Below are 23,653 nucleotides of genomic sequence, written 5' to 3' on the forward strand. Positions count from 1 at the left end.
TTTGGTGATACACGATTGAATACATGGATTGAGATTGTGTAAGGTTATAAAATTTAATTTGAGATGGTTATACGTTTTTCTCTTATTCTATCTATCGATATAGTGATAGTATCATTTTTAGGATTTACCGTTTAGTAAAAATATGATTTACTGCAAAAACGTTTAGGTTTGGTCAAAGATGAATTTGTAATAGTTTTCAGTACATCGAATTGCATAAGGTAATTCCACCATTCTATAGTCATATAGATTTTGGTTTGACCTTTGTATTCTAACGAAATGGTAACGTACAACTTTAATCCATACAGCCCCACCGAAACAGCGATGTTTCTTTTCTCATCGATATTAAATGATCGTTTACAGAAAAGTATGCGAGAACCCATTTTTTCATAAAGTTATATATATATATACGTTTGACTACGATTCTGCTAATTCTACACAATAACTATACGTTTAATATTATACGTGTACACTATCCGAAATCATTTAGTATACTAACACTTTATTGTATGCCATTAATACATATAATATATACATGATAAAATTAGCCTAGCGGAGGTTAAGAGACTACTAAATAAGTATCCTCTGTATATAATAACTCCATCAGCCGTACCGTCCTAACCGTAGACGTTATACATATATAGGTAGCATATAAATAAAATGTTAACCAAACGCAAAAACAATATTTATTTTCAGGTCTATATATATATATATAACGTCCACGGTTAGGTCGGTACGGATGGCAATCATCTATAGGGCGGCAAAGGTTAGGTTAGGTTAACGTGGTGATCGCATTTTTTGTTGCACTAGTCCCGAAACACACAGAGATGATTCGTTTACACAATATGGCGAATGACTTACACAAAGAGATGATTCAAATAGGACCTAACAATGGAATCATCGATCATCAATCGTCCTTTTGTTCCACAATGTACGTTTCCCTTCTACTGAGGTCGACGTGCGGCAACCACAGTGTTTTTTTTTCTCGGTTTACTCGTGGAGGAGCCGGCCGGTACCTGACCGCGGTTGCCGCCGCCGCCGTCGCACCGAAAAATAATATATACAAATAATATATATATATATATATATATATATACAAATAATATATATATATATATAAAATATATATATACAGTTATTTACAGTTGGACCGCATCAACCCGGATCAATTCAGCAATCCCCCAACGAAGGTAAGGAAAAAAAAAATAGATCAGTATTAATTTTAGATATATGATAGAACAATAATAATAAGAAAAGTGAAATATCATTACAGCGACCGCGCCTCAACACACTGATCATCATCAAGTCCATGTTGATGATGAAGGTAATTAAAAAAGAAATATAATAGTATAGGATGATTCTATTTGTTATTTAATTACAGTATGGATAGACTTGACTACAGAAGAAGAAAATAGGGAAGCAGACAATTTTAGTAACATCGGGGAAACAGGTAAACAAAAAAAATAATGATTTAAGGTAACTAATATACATTCATTCAACTCGGCCAACACGGTCACAATATATATGTATCAGAAAGAGTACCGGCTGCAATGAATTCGGTCAACTACAGCAGTGTCTGCGACGACCACAATTACAGCAGTGTCTGCGACGATCAAAATATCGGTAAAAAGAATATTAATAATAATAATATACAAAACAATAACAGGGTTGATCAATTTAGAATATATCGACGTCTGGCCTCCGTCTCCGACACACCACACAGGAACCGCCGCCGATACATCGATAAGAACTGGTGGTGCCATGACAATGACCGGTATAATCAATTACACTAATTAAAATAACGCGTGCGGATAAGTACTAATAAATGGAAACATATAGGTCAAATGGACGCTACCGATGTGCCGAGTAGAATCACAACAACGGCTGCTACAGACGGCCGCAATACCGATAATATGCAAATACAAAGTCCGAACCGTAAGAATATAACCAATACAATTAATAATATGATTATACGTAAATGATAAATTAATTTAAAATAAGTAGTAAAATGATGAATTAATTTAAAAAAAATTTTTTACATGGTATTTATGTTAATGTTGGAATTTAAAATAAATTAACAAACCGTGATATATACACACACACACACACACACACACATAGTTTTCATAACGCATGTTTCGGAACGCGTTACATTTTTTTTTCTCGACTATATTCATGTGGGCAGTATTTTTTTTTTTTTTTTTCGATTTGCTGTGTGTGTGACAATATATATATTTATAAGGAAATAACAGTGTACTGTAATTTAATATTCATAGCGCTCGACAACGACGATGACGGCGTCGGCGATGACGGCGTTAGCGAGGGTGATGACACGATGACCACGGGTCGGACAAGTATGATAAAGAACCGAATGGGAAAAGAGAATAATAATAATATTAATAACGGTGTGTATTTGCTTTACGAACAGCTCGATTCGGCGATGCTTTCGACGGCCGAATTTCAAATTTCAAAATCGATTGTCGAAATACGACCGCCGACATTAACGAGTTCTTGGTCCGATCGGAAGCTAAGGTGTTGAAGGTGTGGGATAAACAGCTCGTTCGGTACGTAGCGCTGAAAGTGAGTCTGGGTTTGTACGCAGTGTACGAAAAACAGAAGCAGCCGGCTGCTGGCGGCGCCGACGTGTATGACACATGTGTGCACGATCACGCGGCCGGTCCGGTCATACTGACACAGGGACAGGATCAGCACACAGTGTATACACAGCTTGCTGATATTATTCGTACGCGCGCCGACGAATTTGAACGTGGCGATTCGGGGTGGGCGTTTCGCGAGAACGTATACCTCGAAACGTCTACGTACAAGTATAATCCGCTCAGGGCATCGTGCACAATTACTCTGCCTACCTCGCTGTTGCGGAAGAGCGCCGTCCTGAACATCGCGAACACCGATGATGCATGTTTTTTTTGGGCGATCGTGGCGCACATCCACCCTGCACCGGCAGGTGTTGATCCCATGCTTACTACGAGCTATCCCCCCTACAACCGTGTACTCCAAACCCGCGGGATCTCGATGCCGGTGGCGTTAAAGTCCATCCCAAAATTCGAAACCGACAACGAGATCAGCGTTAACGTGTACGCTTGGGAGGATAACAAGATCGTAGGGCCGCTTTACTATACGACCGAAAAGCGAGTGCGCCACGTGAACCTGATGCCGGCGGTGTCGCGTTGTTCTCCCATCGGACGATAAAAATATCGTCGAGTTCATCAATTGGAAAAACATCGTTCCCGTTCCATTCTGTATTTACGCAGACACCGAAGCTATCCTCAAACCGATCGCCCCGCCCCCGAATGCCGGTGGGACCTACGACATCGCGGAGCACGTAGCGTGTAGTTTCGCTTATTTTGTCAAGTGCGATTTCGATTCGTCACTTGACAAGTTTGAACTCTACCGGGGCGCGGATTGCATGTCGGTGTTTGTGGAACGGTTGGAACGGGACGTGAAGGCCATAGCTCGACGGTATTTTTCCCCGGTGGATATGACCCCCCTTACCCCTGCGCAGCAGGCAGTGCACGATGCGGCGACCGTGTGCTACGTCTGCCGCGAACCGTTGACACCGGTCGACAAGGTGCGGGACCATTGTCACCTGAGCGGACGATACAGAGGCCCGGCTCACAGCGCGTGTAACTTAAAACTGCGAGTACCGAACTACGTACCGATCGTGCTCCACAATTTTTCGGGTTACGATAGTCATTTTCTCACCACCGCCCTCGCCGACGACACCAATCAAATCCAAGTCATCGCCAAGACCAAAGAAAAGTACATTTCGTTGTCTAAGTTTCTGCGGTTGGACGACGAAACCGGCGGGAGTCACACAATCGTCATGCGGTTCATCGATTCATACCGGTAAGACTGATAAAAACAAAGCAGTAATTTTGGTCTACAATAACGGTATTTCTGGACAGGTTTCTGCCCTCGTCGCTGGACGAAGCCGCACGGTCGCTGACCGACGTCCAGCTGGTGAACACCAAAACCCGGTTTCCGGACGATGGTCAGTTCCGGTTAATGAAAACGAAGGGGTATTTCCCGTACGAATACGTAACGAGCGCAGAGGTGCTTGAGGAAACGTCGTTACCTCCACTCGACGCCTTCCGGAGTCAGTTGACGTTGTCCACCATCACGGACGAACAATACCGCCACGCGCAGACCGTGTGGTCAACGTTTAACTGTCAAACACTAGGCCAGTATAGTGACGTATACATGTGCGGTGACGTGTACTTACTGGCCGACGTGTTTGAAACGTTCCGGAAGTTTATCCTCGAGCACTACAGACTCGATCCAGCTGCGTATCTGACGACCCCTTCGTTAGCCTGGGATGCGATGAAGCTAATGACAGGGGTCAAAATAGAGCTGATGACTGAGCACGAGCAGGTGCAATACGTCATGAAAAACATCCGAGGGGGGTTGGTCCAATGCAATCAACATTATGCAAAGGCCAACAATAAGTATATGGAGGACTTTGACCCGACGGAAGAGCCATCGTACATCATGCAGTTAGACGAAAATAACCTTTACGGGTGTGCGATGAGCCTTCCCTTCCGATTGGTGAGTTCCATTTCTTAACCCCCGCGGAGCTCGCAACTTTTGACCCCCTCACCGTTTCGGACGATGCGGAATTCGGCTATTTTGTGGAGACCGACCTCGAATATCCGCACGCCGTCCACGACCACCTAGCAGATTTACCGTTCTTTCCGGAGAACATGGTTCCACCCGGAGGCAAACAGCCAAAGCTCATAGCCAACCTGATCAATAAAGAGAAGTAAGAACAACGGGGAAAATGTGTGTGTGTGTGTGTGTGTGTGTGGGCAACGGGAATATTTATCGATTTTTTTTTTTTGTTTCAGATACGTCACTCATTACAGGTGCTTACAGCAAGGCGTTGCCAACGGGGTGGTTCTCCGGAGAATCCATAGCGCACTTCGGTTTCGGCAGCGTGCTTGGATCCGTCCGTTCATCGAAACGAACACGAGATTGCGTGCTGCGACCAGGACGAAGTTCGAGGGCAACTTGCCAAAACTGATGTCGAATTCGGTTTACGGCAAGGCGCTCGAGAACCCTGAAAAACGAACCAAAGTGCACATTGTCACGCGCTGGAGAAACGTCAAGCAGAGACTAGGAGCCGGTGTTTTGATAGCTAAACCCACGTTCGACAGCGTGGCGATCTTTACCCCGTCCATGGCGGCCGTGCAGATGACCAAATCGGTTATCAAGTACGACCGGCCGTCATACGCGGGTTTCGCCGTGCTGGAGCTGTCAAAATACATTCTGTACGACTTCCATTACGGGTACATGGTACCCAAATATGGCTCTAAAGCGCGTGTCATCTATGGAGACACGGACAGTCTGTTTTATTGGGTTGAAACCGACGATTTTTATGCTGACATGAAGGCTGATATCGACAAGTATGCACGGACCGCTTTGCCGGTCATTCACACAAACTAATGGGTTTATTTTTTTTATCCAGGTACGATACCAGCAACTTCAGTCCGGACAACCCATACGCAATGCCTTTGGTCAACAAAATGGTTTTATGGAAGATGAAGGACGATGCTGGTGGTAACATCGTCATATTATTCATCGGCCTTCGGAGCAAGTCGTACTGCTCCGATTCGGTCGAACCGTCGATAAATAAAAAAAAGCTGAAAGGCATCCAACGCGCGGTCGTGGAAAAGACGATCACCCCCCAGGACTACTACGACTGTCTCGTTATCCCGAACCACAAGGTAATGAGACAGACGTGTACGTTTCGGTCGAAACGCCATAGACTGACCACCGAAATGTGCACGTAACTAGCGATGGAGTACAAAGACGACAAACGGTACCAAATACCCAATTCGTTTTTGACACTCCACTGGGGTCATTATCGCATCCCAGACGATGAACCGGACAGTGACTAACCGGTGGCGGTGACGATGGATTTGACAGTGTAAAATAACCCAAGACTGACTCTTTTTGTATTTAATTTTTTGTTTTTTTTTTTTTATTTTGTAAATAATGTATAGTAATAATACAAATTAAACAAAGACTTCTTTTTTTTTTTTAAATAATTTCCCTTTAGCGATAATAATATCAGGTAATACTATTATTGCTATTATTGCTTATTATTAATATGCTAGTACAAAACATACATTGTTAAGTGTGTGTGTGTGTGTGTGTGTGTGTGTGTGTGTGTGTGTGGACAGGAAAACATCAGGTTTGGACATGCGTGCACAGTGCCGCGGAATAAATTACAAACCGATGAAAGTATGAGTTATTTATTCAACATATAGCCAGATGAATACAAATTTACATATTCGTACAACAAATATATATATATATATATATATAATTATTGCATAAAACATAATAATAATAATAAGTTTGGTACAATATTTGCCGTTACCGTCCAATGTTTTCATCCATCCAAACGCGGAGGGCTAAACATTGCGCCTTCGCACAGGTTTTGTTTTGTGCGCGGTCCGAGTGAAATGGACATACGTGTTGTTGTTGTTGGAGCATCCGGCACTTGGGACAGCCGTAAGCTTCCAGGTCGATGACCGTGCACTTCGGTAGATAGCGTTGTAGGAGGTTCCGCTTTTGAATGCCTTTGACGTACACAGCAGTGTAGCGGCTGTTAATGGCGCCTAGGACGCGCGCCAACTCCGAATACGGTATGTGACCGTCTGTATAGCGGATACCGTGAAAGTGTGTTTGCAACCAAACGTTTACTTTCGTGCTTTGCGGTGACAGCCGAAAGGTAGGCGGATGTTGAACCAACCAATGCATCACGTGTGTAGCTCTTTGCGCGTCAGCTATGCATATTTCTTTGATGACCATGTGAAGGTCCGAGTCGACCACGCACTGAACATCAATAACCGCTGAAAGCATATTGTCAAACTGAGCTATCGGTTCGTTTGATCCAAGCATTATACTTGACGGGTAACCCGACGTATTTCACGAACTGCTTGCCCCCCTTCCTCCGGACAATTTTTTCTATTAAATAGGTGTTGGGATAACGCGTCCGGTTCATCTCTTGCGCGTAGAACGTTCCGTTAACCGGCGCGCCGCTCTTATCGCGCACTGTATAAACTGTAGGCGCTGTCCGTCGTACCCCGGACACGGTGAAAATTTCGTTTGACCAACTTTGCGCATAACCCTTATCAAATACCGTTTTATGTTTGCTCAGGCGTACGGCATCGCCCACGGCGAATTTAGGTTTGCCGCCTACCGCCGCCGCCGCCGCAACCGGTAGAAAACAACACTCCCGGGCTCGCGGGACGCGTCGTTCGGCGTCATTCGGATGGACGTGTGCACGGTTGTGTTGTAAGCGGCGACTAGATCATCAACGAGTGGCACCCATTCGTGGTTGCCGTGCGCTGTAAACGCTTTCCACATCTTTTCTTTAAGCGTTCTGTTCCAGCGTTCGCAAACGCTCGCCTTCAGCGGCGTGTACGTTTGATAATGGTGTATATTATACTGCTCGTACACGCGTCGTGCGTCTTTATTGATAAATTCCAGACCACGATCCGTGTGCAGGTGACGACATCGTCTGCCGCTGGACTTGATTATGTGTTCGAGGGCAGCGGCCACGGTCGGACCAGATTTATTTTTCAACGGTACGGCCCAGCCGTACTTGGTGTACACGTCTATAACTGTCAGGAGGAACGTGTGATTTTTATTTTTTTTTACTTTGGAAAACTTTTTCATGTCTACGAGGTCGGCTTGCCATAAATCGTCTTTGCCGTCGGTGCGCACGACCCGTCTGGCAAACCGCCGGATAGCCGGTCTGTGTAGTTCGGTTGCGATGTGCTCGCGAACGGTCATCATCGTCAGCGGATCACACCTATTTCCCTGAGTTCCTCCTCGCACGCGATAATTTCGTTGTGCACGGCGGTATTGCCCGCGGCTTGCGCGGCTCTGAGCAAAGCGAGGCGGTCGACTATTTCGTTGGCGTCGTCCCAGTAAACATATTCTTTGTCCTTCCCCGTAACCGTCAACCGCGTAATCCCGTCACCCATCTTGGCCGCGGCGCGAACTGCGGTCAGGTCGCGTCCGTTCTCGTTGAACAACTGTTTGATAATGTACTTATACTTGTATCCGCGGTTCGTTTTCGGTCTACCGGACGACAGCAAATGACATCCTGTGTGAATGAGAAAATTGCGATACGTGGTCAGATCGCTTTCGGTGATGAATTGCATGCGGGGTACCGAGCTGCACACCAATTCTTGGAGTCCTTTTGTGAAGGGTATTTCGGTTAACGTGCCCACTTTTATACGGTTCTTGTTGAACTGTACTGCTTTATCACCCATCACCCATGTTCCGTCTGGTTGTAGATGAATGCCGTACGACGGATTGGTTTCGGTAATACGGAATTCTTCTGCTTTTTCTTTTTCTTCTTCTTCTTTTTCTTCAGACTCATCTTTCCGGGCGCCTCGCGCTTGCGTCCGCTGCGCCGACAACTCGGCTGTTAATTTTGTCAACGGTTAAACGATCGGCGCCGCGTGGGTTCGCACGTATTCGGTCGTCACGGCCAATCCGTGCCGCAGCTCGTCTAGTTTGCGTTTTATGCTTTTCTTAGCACGTATAATTGCTTCCGTCGTAGCCGGCGATTCCATGGTTACATTTTACTGAACGGGCGCGATGCCGTCGCGCCTTTTTATATACACGTCGAAACCCATTCGATAACGTCCGTCGTTTAGATCGAAGTCCTTGACAATTGTTAAAAACGAGTACCGGTCGGTGTTCCAACACTGCGAGCACATGGATTTAAAGTCAGCGAACGTCATATCGGATTGACAGTGTTCCTGGTAAACGTGTCGAACGTTAGTCTCGTCCTGTTTGTACAAAACTATCATCGACACGTTGTCCCGGATCCCGTGCTTCGGCGCTTTGACATACGTTTGCGTCAGGTAAAAGCTATCGATCCCGTTGTGCCGTCCGCGGCAAAAGTATTCGGCGATGTTTCTTTGTTTTTCAAATGCGACATCGTCAAAAACAAACACCGAATTAGTCTGTACTCGTTCGGGTGGAGGCACATGATCCCCGTCGGTGTACACGTGCATTTGCGCGCCGTCAACGCCCTCCATCACCTTCTTTAACATTATATATTTTGGCTGATCAGGTGTCTTCGTGTACAGGTATATGTGTTCGAAGCGCAGCCCGTTTTCGTCTGTCAAAAGGTTTACCATCACCGTCGTCTTGCCGACGTTACTGGGCCCCGCGATAATACATCTGGTTGAGGAGGGTAGGAGGGGACCGTGACGGCTGTGGTGGTCGTCAGCAGCGGCTGGGTCGTCGTCGAGCCGCAGAACGGTTAATTTGTGTTCTTGCGGTTCGAAAAACATTATAAAGGTGGTGTCGCAGACCAATGCCGTGTCCAAACGTAAACGGTGCGTCGTCGTCGAAGGTTCTCAGCGAACAAGATCGGTCGGGTTATCGTCACTGCGGTTATAAGCTCACTACTGTAATGCCCCGTGTCAACCGACGTAAACGGAAGGGACGGCGGTCTGCACCGAAAACCGGAGGCGGGCTGCGCTTCGGCAGTCTCGTAGCTGCCGCTCGTGCTGCGATGCGCAAAGCGAAACCGCTAACCGTCGCTGCGGCAGCGCGGAAGGCGTTATCCGCCGTCAACCAGGTCCGTCGGAAAGCCAGGGGAAAACCGGTTCTCCGACCACGCACGTTGGCCGTGTCGAAAATCGGCGGCGCGTTCGCGCTTGTGCCTTTTCTCTCAGCCCTGTCAGCGATCGGCTCACTGCTCGGCGGTGCGTCCGGAATCGTGCGTGCGGTTAACGACATCCGCAATAACAAAAACGCGAAAGCCCCGGTAAAAATCGGAAGTGGCTATTTGTTGCACCGCAAGCGAAACGGATCCGGATTCTACCTCAAACCGTACCAGCCAAAAAACTGATAACCACGCTGCCTAGATCGCGGGCGCTGAGAGACGTGGATATTATAAATTACGCGACAAAGTTGGGCATATCTCATTTCCGCGGTGTGTTTATGCGCGACACGTTACCGGCTGCGCCCTTGCGGTTTGAGTGCGGCGTCGTTAATCTTGACGTCTCTACCGGAAGTGGTACACACTGGTGCTGTTACCACAAGCGCAACGATACCGTCTTGTTTTTCGATCCGTTCGGTAACCTCCCGCCGCCGCTAGAACTTCAGCGTTATTTCAGCGGTTGTCTCGTCCAATATACCTACGACCGTGTGCAACGATTCGCAACATCCGTTTGCGGTCAGCTATGTCTCAAGTTTCTGTACGCTCAATGTCGTCCGCGCACCGCTCGTTCACGTTAACCTTTCAAGGTACCGCAAGCGAGTTGGTCAGCACGTTTTTCCCTCCTATCCCGTTGCGGACCGGCGCGGAGATCGCGTTGCTCGACGTCATAGTGTGCAATTCCCGTCCCAACGTCGACGCGTCTAACAACACTTTGCGCGTGCGACGGTTGCCAGGTGTTCAAAAACGCGGTGCCAACATCGATATGTACGATGACACTGTCGCCACCGGTACCGGTTCAGTGCAGATCAAATCAGACGCGCCGTCGCCGTTACCAGACGATGCCTATGACGACGTCGTGATACCCGTCGGGTCGTACGAGGTGTCCGCTTTGGCTCGCGTGCTCAAGTCACTAGTCGAAAACCTAAATCCCGATTACCGGTTCGCGCTTCATCCCAACGTCAACACGTTTGAATCGGAACTCCTGTGTAATCGCGACATCAGCTTCGCGGCCCCCAACAGCGTCGGCCCTCTATTGGGGTTTGAGCGGGTCGAGCTGCCGGCGAACACTTTGCACCGATCCGGTCGTCTGATAACCATCGATCCGCTTACGTGTATAAGAATCACATGCAACGTCGCGGCAGGCGCATTCGTCAACGGCGTTCGTAGTCGCGCGATCTATAACTTTTTGCCATCCGTCCCGCCCGGGTTTCAGATCGCAGAATCACCGCGGAATCTGATTTATTATCCAATAGCGACGGATCGTCTCGACCGCGTGCGGGTCACGATTACCGATCAGAACTCGAAGCTGGTCGACTTCCGCGGTGAACCAATCACAGTACGTTTACACGTGCGCGATGGGGTTGGTGTTTAAAAGCGTCCGCACGCGTCCGGTTCGGTACATTCAGCCGTTGGCACGTTCCCGGTTAACACGGCAGAGCTTGCAAACGTTATCGGCGCTCGGCTACAAACTCGCCGCGAATCAAACCACCGTCAATGGACGTCGACGTTTTGGACATCACTCGGCGAGTCGAATTCGACGATCGCATCACTAGATACGAGTTTCACACTTATCAACCGTTCTCCAGCAACAGTCTAACGAACAACGATGAGATCCGCATCGCGATTCAACACCAGGACCTCTACACACTCCCTAGCGAATCACTGCTATGTCTGCAGGGATCCGTTGTCGTCACCCCGGCCACTGACACATCCGACGTGACCATCGTCACCAACGGATTGATGTTTTTGTTCGACGAGATTCGCTATGAGCTGAATTCAGTCGAAATCGATCGGGTGAGACAACCCGGCGTTGCTAGCACGCTCAAAGGGTACGTAACGATGCAGAAGACGGTACACGGTCGGTACGCGAACGCTGGTTGGTCGGCGAACACAACAAAAAAGTTTGATGTCGTTATACCGCTCAGGTTGATATTGGGATTTTGTGAAGATCACAGAAAACTCATAATTAACGCGCGACAAGAACTCGTTTTGCACCGTGCGAGCACCGACAGTGATGCTCTTACAACGAACGCGGCCGCCGCAAGCGTTGTGTTGGATCACGTTACGTGGAGAGTGCCGCACGTCAATGTAAACGATTCTGTTAGATTGCAGTTGCTCAAAGCGTTGGACGCGAAAAAACCGTTATCCATCGCTTTCCGTAGCTGGGAGCTATTCTCTTATCCGTCGCTCCCCCGGTCGAACAAACATTCCTGGGCGGTTAAGACGAGCACGCACACGGAAAAGCCGCGATACGTGATAGTAGCCTTGCAGACCGATCGGAAAAATAAACTCGCGACGAACTCCAGTCAGTTCGACGGATGCGGGTTGACCACGTTGAAAGTATATCTCAATTCTGAATCGTATCCGTACGATACGTTAAAAATCGATTATGCCGGTGATAAATTTTCGTTTTTGTACAACATGTATGCGAGTTTTCAAGAATCGTATTACGGCGTTCCGGTCGGAGAACCGTTGTTCACCGCAGCAGAGTTTAAGTCGACATCCCCCATCGTCGTTGTAGATTGTTCGAAACAGAATGATTTTGTTAAGAACGCACCGATTGACTTACGTATAAATTTTGAAACGGCTAGCAACGTGGCTGACAACACCGCTGCTTATTGTTTAATCGTACACGATAAAATTTTTGAATATAACGCTTTGACTAGCGAAGTTCACAAAATTTTGTAATACCAATTGATATAACAATACCTGTTTTTTTTTGTATATATATTTTTTTAAATTTAATATTCCTTTATGATTGTAAATATTTTTTAAAAATAAATAATCATTGCGTTAAAAATTTTTTTTTTCCCTTTCCTTTCCTTTCTTCGCTCTCAGTTATCAACCTTTTTCTTTTAACCATTGATTGGACGGGTAACATACAAAATGAATACACAGTTTTTTTTTTTTTAGGTACATTACACATATTTATTTATTTTTATCGTTCGTCAAGATGATATATAGTATAACAAACACACATAATATTAATCATATAAAAACAGAATTCGTTGTTACATTTTTTTATTTTTTTTTTTTTATGTGCCCGCGAAGCACAGGTCCGTCCGCCCACCGTTTAATGCTGCTGCTGCTGCTGCTGCTGCTGCTAGCGTCGTCATTTTCTTCTTCTTCTTCTTCTTCTTCTCCCTCATAATCGTCATCGTCGTCGTAGTCAGTGTTGTCGTCGTCATCGGCACTACTACTACTACTACTACTACTTTCAGTCTCTTCGACTGTGCTCTCCGCGTCGCTGTCGAGTAGTTCCATCACACTTGACGTGGACGACGATCTGCTCTCCTCCTCCTCCGAAGACATCGTTAGATCTGGTGATAATGTAATTGGTCAATTTAGTTTTATACACTCACACACACACACACACACACACACACACACCAAGGTCGATGTACTTACCCACTACGTCGGTTAACGAGAACACCCTTTCTATTCGCAGCTGTATTCGTCTCACAGCTTCCGCTGCTGCCGCGTCTACCACCTGTTTCACATTTTTTTTTTTTTTTTTTACTATACGCTCCTTATATATATATATATATATAATTATTCCCTTAATATAAAATCGACTTACGCTCATCGGTAGTAACTCTGGCAACCCTGTAACGCTTACGCCCCGCAATCTCGCGGCTACCAAAACATTAAAAAGACGGACGACGACTCGCCCGTAAGACGGATCAACTATAGGTGCCGATAGAGAGCGCGCAGCCCATCGCTGTACTCAAAGCGATACACTAATAAGGGCATAAATACCGAATAGGGTAGTGTAGAGCTAAATAAATTAATAAAATACGTAAGAAGTGTGTCGACCATATTGAAACGCCCATTGCACTAGCCACAAGTCGACACATAATTAACAGTCTTATGTAAAGTGGCTAACATTGACTATATGGGCGGGCTATGGGCATGATTAAATATATACGAGCGGACGACACAGTGGTAAGCATCCATCGGTTTAGCCAACCACATAGTGGTAATAGTTAGCCGATTACACCCCCCGGTCTTCCGAGCCATACGCCGCCAGGAGGAGGAGGAAGACGAGGAGGAGCCGCACCTAGCTGCCAACTCCCACCGCAACTACGCTAGTCGCCGTCGCCGTCGCCGTTGCCGTCAATCCCACCGTCGTTGTACTGCCTGCCGCCCACCTCCCCGCTAGCCGCATCGTCTACAAATTGAGTACAGCTGCCAACTCACACCGTTCCAACTCGTCGTCGTCGCCCCGTTCCGTCGTTGGAAAGTTCACCGCCTGCCGTCCACCTACCCACTAACCACACCGTATAGCGTAGGTAAACCCTCTACCGCACACTGTATCGCCCTCGCCAGCAACAGAGTATAGGTAATATTATTCCCCAACTCCTTAGCCTTAAGCTAATCTAATTTTTCAATCACGATCTAGACACCGGTCCGATCGTGATTGCATCCCCGCTCCATACCTTCATCCTACATTTCTACCTCATCATCATTATCATTATTATTATTATTATTATTATTATTATTATTATTATTATTATTATTATTATTATTATTATTATCATTATTATTATTCTATAGGAAGCAACTTACATTACCAATAAATAAAATCAATTATTACCTTACCAAGTTCTTTTGCATTTATAATTTATTTAATTAGCATTATAAACCCTTTCCCCTTCAGAGTGAAGGAAGGTAAACTCTTGAGCCCAACCGAGGGTCAAGCGTTACAACCCGTTGTCATCATCATCATCGTCGACGTTATGCACCCAATTGGTACTAAACGGTGGCGGCGAATTTGGCGGCGATGGTGGTGAATATCTGTAGTGCATTTTGATTTGGTTGTATGTGTGAATGTGATTAAATGGTTTAGCGTGTTCGTTTATATATGGTGTGTGTGGTTATTTCGTCCCTTCATTTTCTTTGTGTTATCATTGTACGCGGTCTAACGGGAAATAACCTTATCAGGTTTCGACCGTCATGTCATCCACACTATCGCACGGTGGTGGTGGTGGTGGTGGTGAAGCAATGCTCCCACCGTCTGACTTGGTTACTGGTGTAGTACTCGTCTTCTCCTCCTCCTCCTCCTCCTCCTCCTCCTCCTCCACCACGTCGTTCCTGTTATAATTACTATGTACTAAAATATAATCAATAGGTTTTTTTTTATTTTACTTACTTATCTGTGTAACCGTCAAGTAACTCTGCTAAATTCCATTGTGAGTTAGGCATCATCATCATCGTATTAACATTTTCTCCCCATATTTCGTCGCACAGCCGTTTGTATTCTATGACCGCGATTTCTTTGTAATAACTGGGTTCTCGCGGTGGTAATCCGTGTACAGGATGATTCATCATTGCGGTGTACACCTCATCGACCGACATTGTTGCGTATCGATTTATCACCTCCACCGTCATCGCATTCTTCATCGTGCCGTATTGCTCCGTCAGGGCTGTACATATTTTCGCGTTATCATCAAGTGCCCATACGATTGCTTCGCGATTCCACTCCAACGTTAACAAATTTTCTTCGGTCAGCGTAAGGCGGGTGTGCGCGTCGTTGATGATCAGGTATGACTTTGAAAAACATCTGGTTTTTTTAATGATAATACCGTCCGGCGGTTGTACGTGGAACGCCGCGCGTTGATTGCTGCCCACGAACCGCGTGAGATCATTAATACCCGTTACCAGTCCGACGATTTGATTTAAGCTCAAGTTCATAAATCCGTTGGAACACACAATCATCGCTGCCGGAGCATATCCCGTCTCCGTCCACGCGCATCCTATGTGTAAGAATTTTCTCTCCTTAAAACTTATCGTTATCGCTTTGACCGCCAAGAGTTTCGTTTTCGGCTCTTCGCACGTCCGCTTACGTCTGCTGCTGCTGCTGCTGCTGCTGCTGCTCATGCGTATACCTTTCCCCTTTCCGACCATTGTCGCTGTGGCAGTTCACTACTGTGTCCGTCGAGCGTTGACGCTATACTAGCGCGGTTCCGTCACCGCGTTCACCCGTCCCCACCATGTGTGTGTGTGTGTGTGTGATACCAGTAGTGATAACAGGATTGTGATACCAGTAGTGAAAACAGGATTGTGATAACAGAATCGTGATATGACCGTATCGAATCCTGTTATCACGACCCTGTTATCACGCCCTGCTATCACGACCCTGTTATCGCGCCCTGCTATCACGCCCTGTTATCACGCCTTGCTATCACGCCCTGTTATCACGCCTTGCTATCACGCCCTGTTATAACGCCCTGTGATAACAGGGCTACATACGGCCAAAACATACTACTGACACAAATAGCTATTGTGAAGTGAAAATAATTTATTGCCAATCTTGTTTGGACGTGTATTGGGAACAGCATGCTTACTTATTAGATAGGTATTGAAGAAAATGCTCTTAAGTCAGAATTCATGGTAGCCAAAAACTGTTGTAAAAATTATAAGTTTGATTCCAGTGAATAGGTGTTGACCCTGGGGGTTGAAGTGACCTGTTTGTTGGACATTTTACGCCTAAAAGCCTGACATAATTACACCAACTCAGGATGGTCAGATTTAAATTCTGAAAAAATATTTGAATTAATTAAAATAACTTTTCTAGGTCACTGTTGAAATCGACTGATGATAGTTCATTTAATATTATGTTTAAATCCTATTTTATTTGCTCAAATTTGTCTTTGTGATGTAAATGAAACAGTTATTCAACAATCGACTTCCATTATTATTATTATTATTATTATTCCAGTATTCTGTAAGTATTAAAATATAATTTTTTTCTATACATTTATAAAACTCAACTCGGAATAATGACAATTGCCCTACAAATTAACTATACTCAAGTAAAAAATGCATGGACCCAAAATATAATAATATCAAAACCGTTTTAACGTTGGAGACTTCAAATTATATAACTAGGTCGATGATAAAAGATGTTGTTTTTGAAAATTTTCTTATTTAGGACATAGGTGTATGACTGTAACTGTTTGAACAAGTATACAAACAACAAATCGAAACAAGTAAGTCTTTTTTATTTAAATAAATAATACAACTTAAAACGTGTTTTCAATACGTTTTCCCGTTTAAGACAGTGAATATACAATTATTTAGAAAAGTAATGATAAAGGTTTTAAATTTTCAATATAAAAATAATATAGTAACATTATTCATGACCGGATGTAGACATTTTTAGGTGTTCTAAAACCAAATGTAGGAATATGGATAATAATAAAATACAATACAATACAAAAAAAAATATATGTATTCATAATAATTAAAAATTTTTTTTATTATTTTATAAATAATAGTATATTATAATAATGTATGAAAAATCTGAGTACATCTACCATTAAGGAGTTTTTTATGTGTATTATTATGACTCATATGTTTTTCATACCTATACGAATTTAAGGTAAATAAAACGCAAAAAAAAAAATATTACTAACCGTGTAATGTATACGCATTTACTACAAAAATTTAGAGCATAAAATAAAAACTCACATAATATGGTTTCGAAACCCAGATTTGGGCCTCAAAGAGCAATCTGGTGATCACAGATAAAAATACAAATATCAATAAGAGCATTGTACCTAATAACAATTATGTGCTCGAAAATTAATGTTTAGTTTAAAGATGGATATGATTAGGGTTACATTTATTACATTTTTGTTCTAAATGTAGTATGTATTCAATTTTTGTAATCTCTGGTGGAACCAGTTGACTTGGACTATTTAATAAAACATTTCGATTAAACAATTGTTTAGATAAAACTTCTCTTCTACATTGGAATTTATAATAATGTAAGAGTGACTAAAGAATTAAATGTTCTCAGTTTGTTAGTTGTACATTCACTGATACACATACTTAACATACTACAATACATTTAAATGACAATTACACATAGGGCTTTACACATTAAAGGACTTGCTTCCACGAGGAGTTGAACAAAAGTAAAAAAGAAAGCAGAGTTTAAACATTATGTTATCTTTATAAATTAGTCACAATTATAAAATAAGTTTATTTATTATCCACAAATTACAAAGCAATTAATATTTGGGGGGGGGGGTTTCCTTATTAAAAAATAAGTTTGATCACAGATTTTTTTGAGAAAAATGTTAGTTCCATTCTAGATAATATACCTTAGGTCTAATTTCCCCGACCTAAATCCCTAAAAACTTTGCTTCGAAAAGTGAAATAAAGAAAAAAATTCTAGCTTTTCTATTGGAAACCGTTTAAGTTCCACACAAATTTGGAATTAGTTTGACTTGGTAGTTGTTAAATCTTAAAATTGCGCCAACCATTTTTTTAAAAACTTTTAGCCTTTTTCCCAGGCGGAGGGACGGTGTGGAAATTTCGGGGTTTTCCTTGTGCGATTTGGTTGAAGAAACTTTTTGTACAGAAAATGCTATAAGGTTATAAGAAATCGAAAAACTTACACTTGTGCACACATGAGAATGTTTTAGTCATTATTTTTGCCATCGATGAATTTTCGTAAATTTTAAGCAGAAAAATACGTCGATCGAACGACAAAAACAATACATGAAATTGTCAATGTTCGAATTTCTCATTGTTTTTTTGTTGCACATCTTAGTGTTACTTTTTACTTCGAAAATTCGAAGGTCATAGCAAATAGTCTAAACTTGAAAATGTTATTGTATCGGATAATATACTAAACTTAAGTATGGCTATCGACGGATATTCTCAAAGAAAAAATCCATTACAAGTTGGGTGGGGACTCGAGTTGGGCCGAGCTGATTGAATGTGATAAATTCACTTTTTAAAAAATTAATTAAAACCTTAAACTGGTACTTGAGCACTCAAAAAATACTGGGGCCACTCTAAGGAGTATCTATAAAAATATTGGAATGATTTGAAAATTTTTTTTTTTAAGATTTAACATATTATGTGTACACATGAGAGCATTATTCTACTCCGGACAAGTTTTTAACTAAAAGGTCCTAAAAACCCAAAACAACAACTTGCATCCCGCCGCAATGGGTCTAACTTAAATTTAAATCTCAAGTAAATATTCCTCTCTAGAAATTTCAACTCGATTCGACCATTTTTCTGGAAATTATAGCCAGTAAAAGTTGAAATTTAAAAACTAGTATGGTATTTTTTTTTAATTTTAACCGCAAAGAAGTGAACTTTTTCAATTTTTACTCCCTTAAAGTCGCCAACTAGATGCGATTTATAGAGTTGCTACTCGAAGGAACTGATCCAGTATTAAAAAAGTTACAATTCATATACAGACACAAAAAAAACCTACATCAAAATGTAAATATATTTTAGATACCAGCTATTGACCCTTACTCATTGCAATCTACAAACTTACAACCGTAAAAACGAAATTCCCCCTAAATTTTAAGAAAATACAACTTGTTTTTTTAATTAGTCAAAACTTAACCATAGCTATAGTCTCGAAAGTCTTTTCATATGCTTCTAATCGCCACTAGTTAGAACCACGTGTCTTGAAAATGTACTAAGTAATGCTTAATTTTAAAAAAATAGTCCATTTTCTAGTGTTATTTAAATAGATAATGAAGTATACAATTGCGACTAGCCAAAAAATACTTGTTTTCACCGAGATGTGCCTACTTTTTTTGTGCAGGCAATAAAAAAAACAAATTTTTTGAACTTGTCTAAAAATTATATTCATATTTATCAGACAATAACTGGATATCTATCACTGTAATTGTTTTCTGCGAGATTCCGGAAAAACGGGAGGAATTGAGTTTAAAATTTTGAAAATATAAAGAAAACTATAATCAGTATCGCTTTGTCATAAATTTTGTTTTTTGCGGTTTGATAATCAAACAAACCAAATACTGTTACTCTTAAAATGTCCATAGTGTTTAAAAAATGTACTCAAATAGCAACAATTGTGATAAAAATTAATAAGGATTAGTTTTTTTTTAATACATGGTTACAAGACAAAATGTGGCAGTTTTATTACTATTTCGCCATCTGGTTAAGAGTTATTATCAAGTTGAAAGTTAAAACGCCTCGAATCGAAATGAGACAGTCTTGATTTATTATGCTTAAGTATAAAAAACTGTAGCAGTATTATATTTTTTTTAACCGAAAAAAACCAAGAAATTTATTACAGAAACGTTGGTTGGGTTAAACGTCAATTCATGTCTGGCCGGACACGAGGGCATTTGATCCCTTAACCCTCTTTTTTCATCTACCTATTAAATTATGATAAAGACAATTTTGATCTGATATACCATTACATAAAAAAATGAAATGTAGATAATAAATTTTACAATTTGCACGCCAGGAACTTTTGCTTAATTCGCAAACACCCAATATTAATACAAGTGTACCTTCGAGTACATTACAAAAACATGTTATTCTACTATTTTCTTTTATTCAAAATACACTAGAAAATTGATTGATTCATTAAGGACGGGACAGTAGTTTTCTCTCAAAATAATAGCATTTTTGTAGCTTTTATAATAATTGCAGACACTTAAGTTGGTGTACTTTTACAATATTATAAAATTATTACTAAACATTTACCTTTTCAATTTTTTTTTTTACAGCTCAGTATTTTTACAGAATCGTAGTGCAAGCAGAAAAAATAATATTTCACTCCACCCTTCCTCTCGTCCTAAATTGTAATGTTTAATAACTCCTAAAGTAATTAACCAAAACTGGTTATCGACCGGTATACTATTAAGAAAATTATTCTCAGTTTAAATAGTAAATTAAATATGTACACAAGTTAATATTTAAGTTTTAAAAAAGGTGGTAGGCTTATGGAAAATAATAAAAAAAAATGTTGATGTTTAGTATTTTAATAATATTGTAAAATATGATAACCAAAAATGTTTTCAAAAAAGAAATACTACAAAATTGCAATTATTCTAAAGCGTACTTATTCCATTTTTAAACCATGACGAAAACAAAATTTGTTTTATCAATTTTAAATACACCCATTGCTGCTACGTGTTCCGCTAAATTTAAAAATATTTAACATGGCAGAGACCATAAAAGATGGTGGACAATTTTCAACATATTAGGGGTTCCGTTTTAGGCCAATACGAATCAATGAGTTATAAATGATAAGACCATTGCATAGGTGTATAAATTATTTTAATAATTGTTAGAGAGTGAGGATTTTGTATAATTTCGCACATTGTCGCATGTGTTTCCAAAGTTACACCGAGTTCAAAAGTAAATAAAGATTTATATGTACGATTTTCTATGGAGATATTATTTATCGAATTCTCGCCTAAGCATTGACTCGAGAACACAATTTTTTTTACTATAGAAAAACACTTGGGTTGTTCGATGTGCGTTCCATTTCCACTGTTTACATAAATTGAATGGCGATTTTGCAATATCTTTTGGCAACTTGTATGAATAACAAATTTATTGTTTTTATTTATGTTAATCTACTTTTTGTTTTTTAGTAAAATAGAATTTCATTGGACTTTGAAGTTTATAATATAATTTAAAAGAGCCGTAGTCTTTTAATAAGTTTGATTATTATTATTTTTATTTTTATAATACACAAATAGTCGCGTTTGCATTAATCGAAGTAATTGTTTAATACTTAAACGACAAAAGAGTTCACTAAACTGCCATAATCTACTGTGCAAGGTTCCACACTAGACTCAATGGTCATCCGGACCAACTTGTTTACAACTTCCTTACTAGTAAACACAATAGTATGAAACCGACCGTTGGGTCCTAACCTAACCTAACACGGGTCGATGTTACCAACCGACAGTTATTAGCGTCTGTTCGTTTCTCACATCTGGTACACCATGTTTGTAGTAATGAAAAAAAAAAATGATACATTTTTTTTTATATAGATTTTAGGTTTTTTTTGTTAAAATGTACGCAATCTGCGAAAAACACAGTTTTCCGGAAACTAAAGAAAAACTGTAGTGGCAAATTTGTTTTCCGTTTAATATGTTATGGATACATACGAGTTCTAAACACTGGCAAATTTTCAACTTAAAGGTCTTGAAATTACGACTAAAAACACAAACAACTTGTACCCCCCTAGGGGGGTTGAAAATAGGTTTAATTCAAATTTGATACAACTGACGTGTGCGGGCATACCAAATAAATATTACTAATAAATTTCAACTCGATCCGGCTTAGTTTCTCGAACTTATAGCCAGTAAAAGTTCTAACTTAATTTTATTTTAATGTGTCAAGTGTGTTGTTAATTTTTATTAAAAATGTAAAACATTGGAACTACCGGTAGAGCTTCTACAAAAGAAGTGTACTCATGGTGAAAATGTTTACAAACAATAATTATGAGCCAAGTTAGAAAATAATATCATAGAGTAGGATGTATCTATTAGTCTAGACGGAGTGAAAGATTTTTTTATTACTACACATTTATACACAATGTTTCAAAAAATCAGTAGTTAACTGTTTTTGGTTAGGTTAAACCCTTTTCCCTCCTAAAAAATAAAAAATAACTTATTACCAGATATTTAACACAGTTTTATCACTTGTTAATATCACTACAAATGTGATTTCAATAGTGAAAGAAATTATTTCAAATTTTCAAGAGTGGTGGAAGGAGTGCCTAGAATTGCAAGGGTATTTTAAAAATAGATTGATCATATGATTTTACAATATCATAATACTATACAGGGCGGCCCACAATGATTTGACAAATTAAATCACTTTGGTTCTATTGAATACTTAAAGATTTTTTTTTTAATAATTTATACTCATTTGCGCTATAAGCACTACGTTTTTTTTGCACTTAACTTTTTTTAATTATTATTTTTGTTACATTTTTAAAAAAAAATTCAAAATGGACATTTTGTTAGGAGGTGGAGTGCGGTAGAGAAATGCGCTTATGTGTATGTTTTTCCAAACGCAATTAATTGATAATTTGATAAAAATTACAATGGTAAAAAATAATAAATGTTGTTATTTATTTGTTGTGAGATATTTCGCTTTTCCTTCAATACTTTGATTAACACTTTTGGTAAATTGTGATTAGAATTTTGTATAACATTCACACACACATATATGTAGAGAATTATTAAGTAAACATATTACATAACTATACATTTTTTTTGATCTTATAATAATAATATGTAGATGTTACATATTTTTGTTTTATATCGAATGTAATACCTATAACACATTTAAAGTTAATTTATAACAATAATCATTATTAATTTAGTTAAAAGATATAGCTACATGATACAACAATTCACTTAACACCTATTAAATTTGTGTGATAATAAACTTACCGTACTTTGAACCATATTAGTTAAATTAAATTTTTATCATAAATTATAAATGTATTCTTACATTTAGTTGACACTGAAAAAATATTACTTATTTGACAAGAATAAATTATATCGTATGTTCTCATTCGATACGAGATAAGTTTAATTATTGTTAGGTAGTATGAGAAAATAAACAGCGCAATGTAAAATTATTATTATATTTTAAATACTTGCTTAAAATTAAATCGTTATGATAACTTGAATATATGTTGGAGATTAGAATGATTACAATAAAATAATATACACATATTATTACTGTATACTATAAATAGTTCGGCACATAATTCTACGGTACATTCATCATCGTCATTTTCAAATTATACATGTATAAATGTTCAAGCGTTATCAAGCCGGGCACCGTCCCACCACCACCGACTGCACCGACCACCACCGCACCATATCACTTACTATCCGTTTTTTGTTGTTGTTTTACCGCATCGTACCGACCGCACCGTTAACCGCACGCGTAAAAGAAACTTTACACCGTTTTTCGTTATTTGTTGTTGTTTTTTAATTATTAATTACATATCAACCGCCTGCTGTGATGAGCTCGTGTACTTGTGCGACGTTCGAAGAATTAGTCTTGTTCTCGTAAAGTAATCAACAGTTTGCGGGCTTTCACCACCGTTCAGACGACCGTACCGTCTTGCAATACCACCACTACCGACCGTCACCGTTCTCGTATTTT

The 23,653-nt window shown here is 40.8% G+C and overlaps 4 protein-coding genes across 4 annotated transcripts; 2 read left to right on the plus strand and 2 right to left on the minus strand.

Annotated features, from left to right (window-relative positions):
• The first annotated feature begins 5,037 nt into the window (after nucleotides 1-5,037).
• Nucleotides 5,038-5,807, plus strand: LOC126845228 (uncharacterized). The gene is made up of 2 exons (XM_050583826.1): nucleotides 5,038-5,420; nucleotides 5,483-5,807. Exons 1-2 carry the CDS (start codon nucleotides 5,038-5,040, stop codon nucleotides 5,805-5,807), a joined length of 708 nt encoding a protein of 235 aa, XP_050439783.1.
• Nucleotides 5,808-7,221: 1,414 nt separating this feature from the next.
• LOC126845229 (uncharacterized) lies at nucleotides 7,222-7,821 on the minus strand. Its single transcript, XM_050583827.1, has one exon. It carries the CDS (start codon nucleotides 7,819-7,821, stop codon nucleotides 7,222-7,224), a length of 600 nt encoding a protein of 199 aa, XP_050439784.1.
• A 3,388-nt stretch (nucleotides 7,822-11,209) lies between these two features.
• On the plus strand, nucleotides 11,210-12,403 carry LOC126845230 (uncharacterized). Its single transcript, XM_050583828.1, has one exon. It carries the CDS (start codon nucleotides 11,210-11,212, stop codon nucleotides 12,401-12,403), a length of 1,194 nt encoding a protein of 397 aa, XP_050439785.1.
• A 529-nt stretch (nucleotides 12,404-12,932) lies between these two features.
• On the minus strand, nucleotides 12,933-15,595 carry LOC126845231 (uncharacterized). Its single transcript, XM_050583829.1, has 2 exons — nucleotides 14,868-15,595; nucleotides 12,933-13,035 (listed from the first exon to the last, which is right to left on the minus strand). The coding sequence occupies exons 1-2, from the start codon at nucleotides 15,593-15,595 to the stop codon at nucleotides 12,933-12,935; spliced, it is 831 nt and encodes a 276-aa protein (XP_050439786.1).
• Between the last annotated feature and the right edge of the window lie 8,058 nt (nucleotides 15,596-23,653).

This window comes from Adelges cooleyi, unplaced genomic scaffold (assembly GCF_023614345.1).
Source record: "Adelges cooleyi isolate 19-005CV unplaced genomic scaffold, UGA_ACOO_1.1 ACOO_flye_CR_arks_rails_tigmint_CR_PRNA_724, whole genome shotgun sequence".
In the NCBI taxonomy this organism is placed as follows: domain Eukaryota; kingdom Metazoa; phylum Arthropoda; class Insecta; order Hemiptera; family Adelgidae; genus Adelges; species Adelges cooleyi.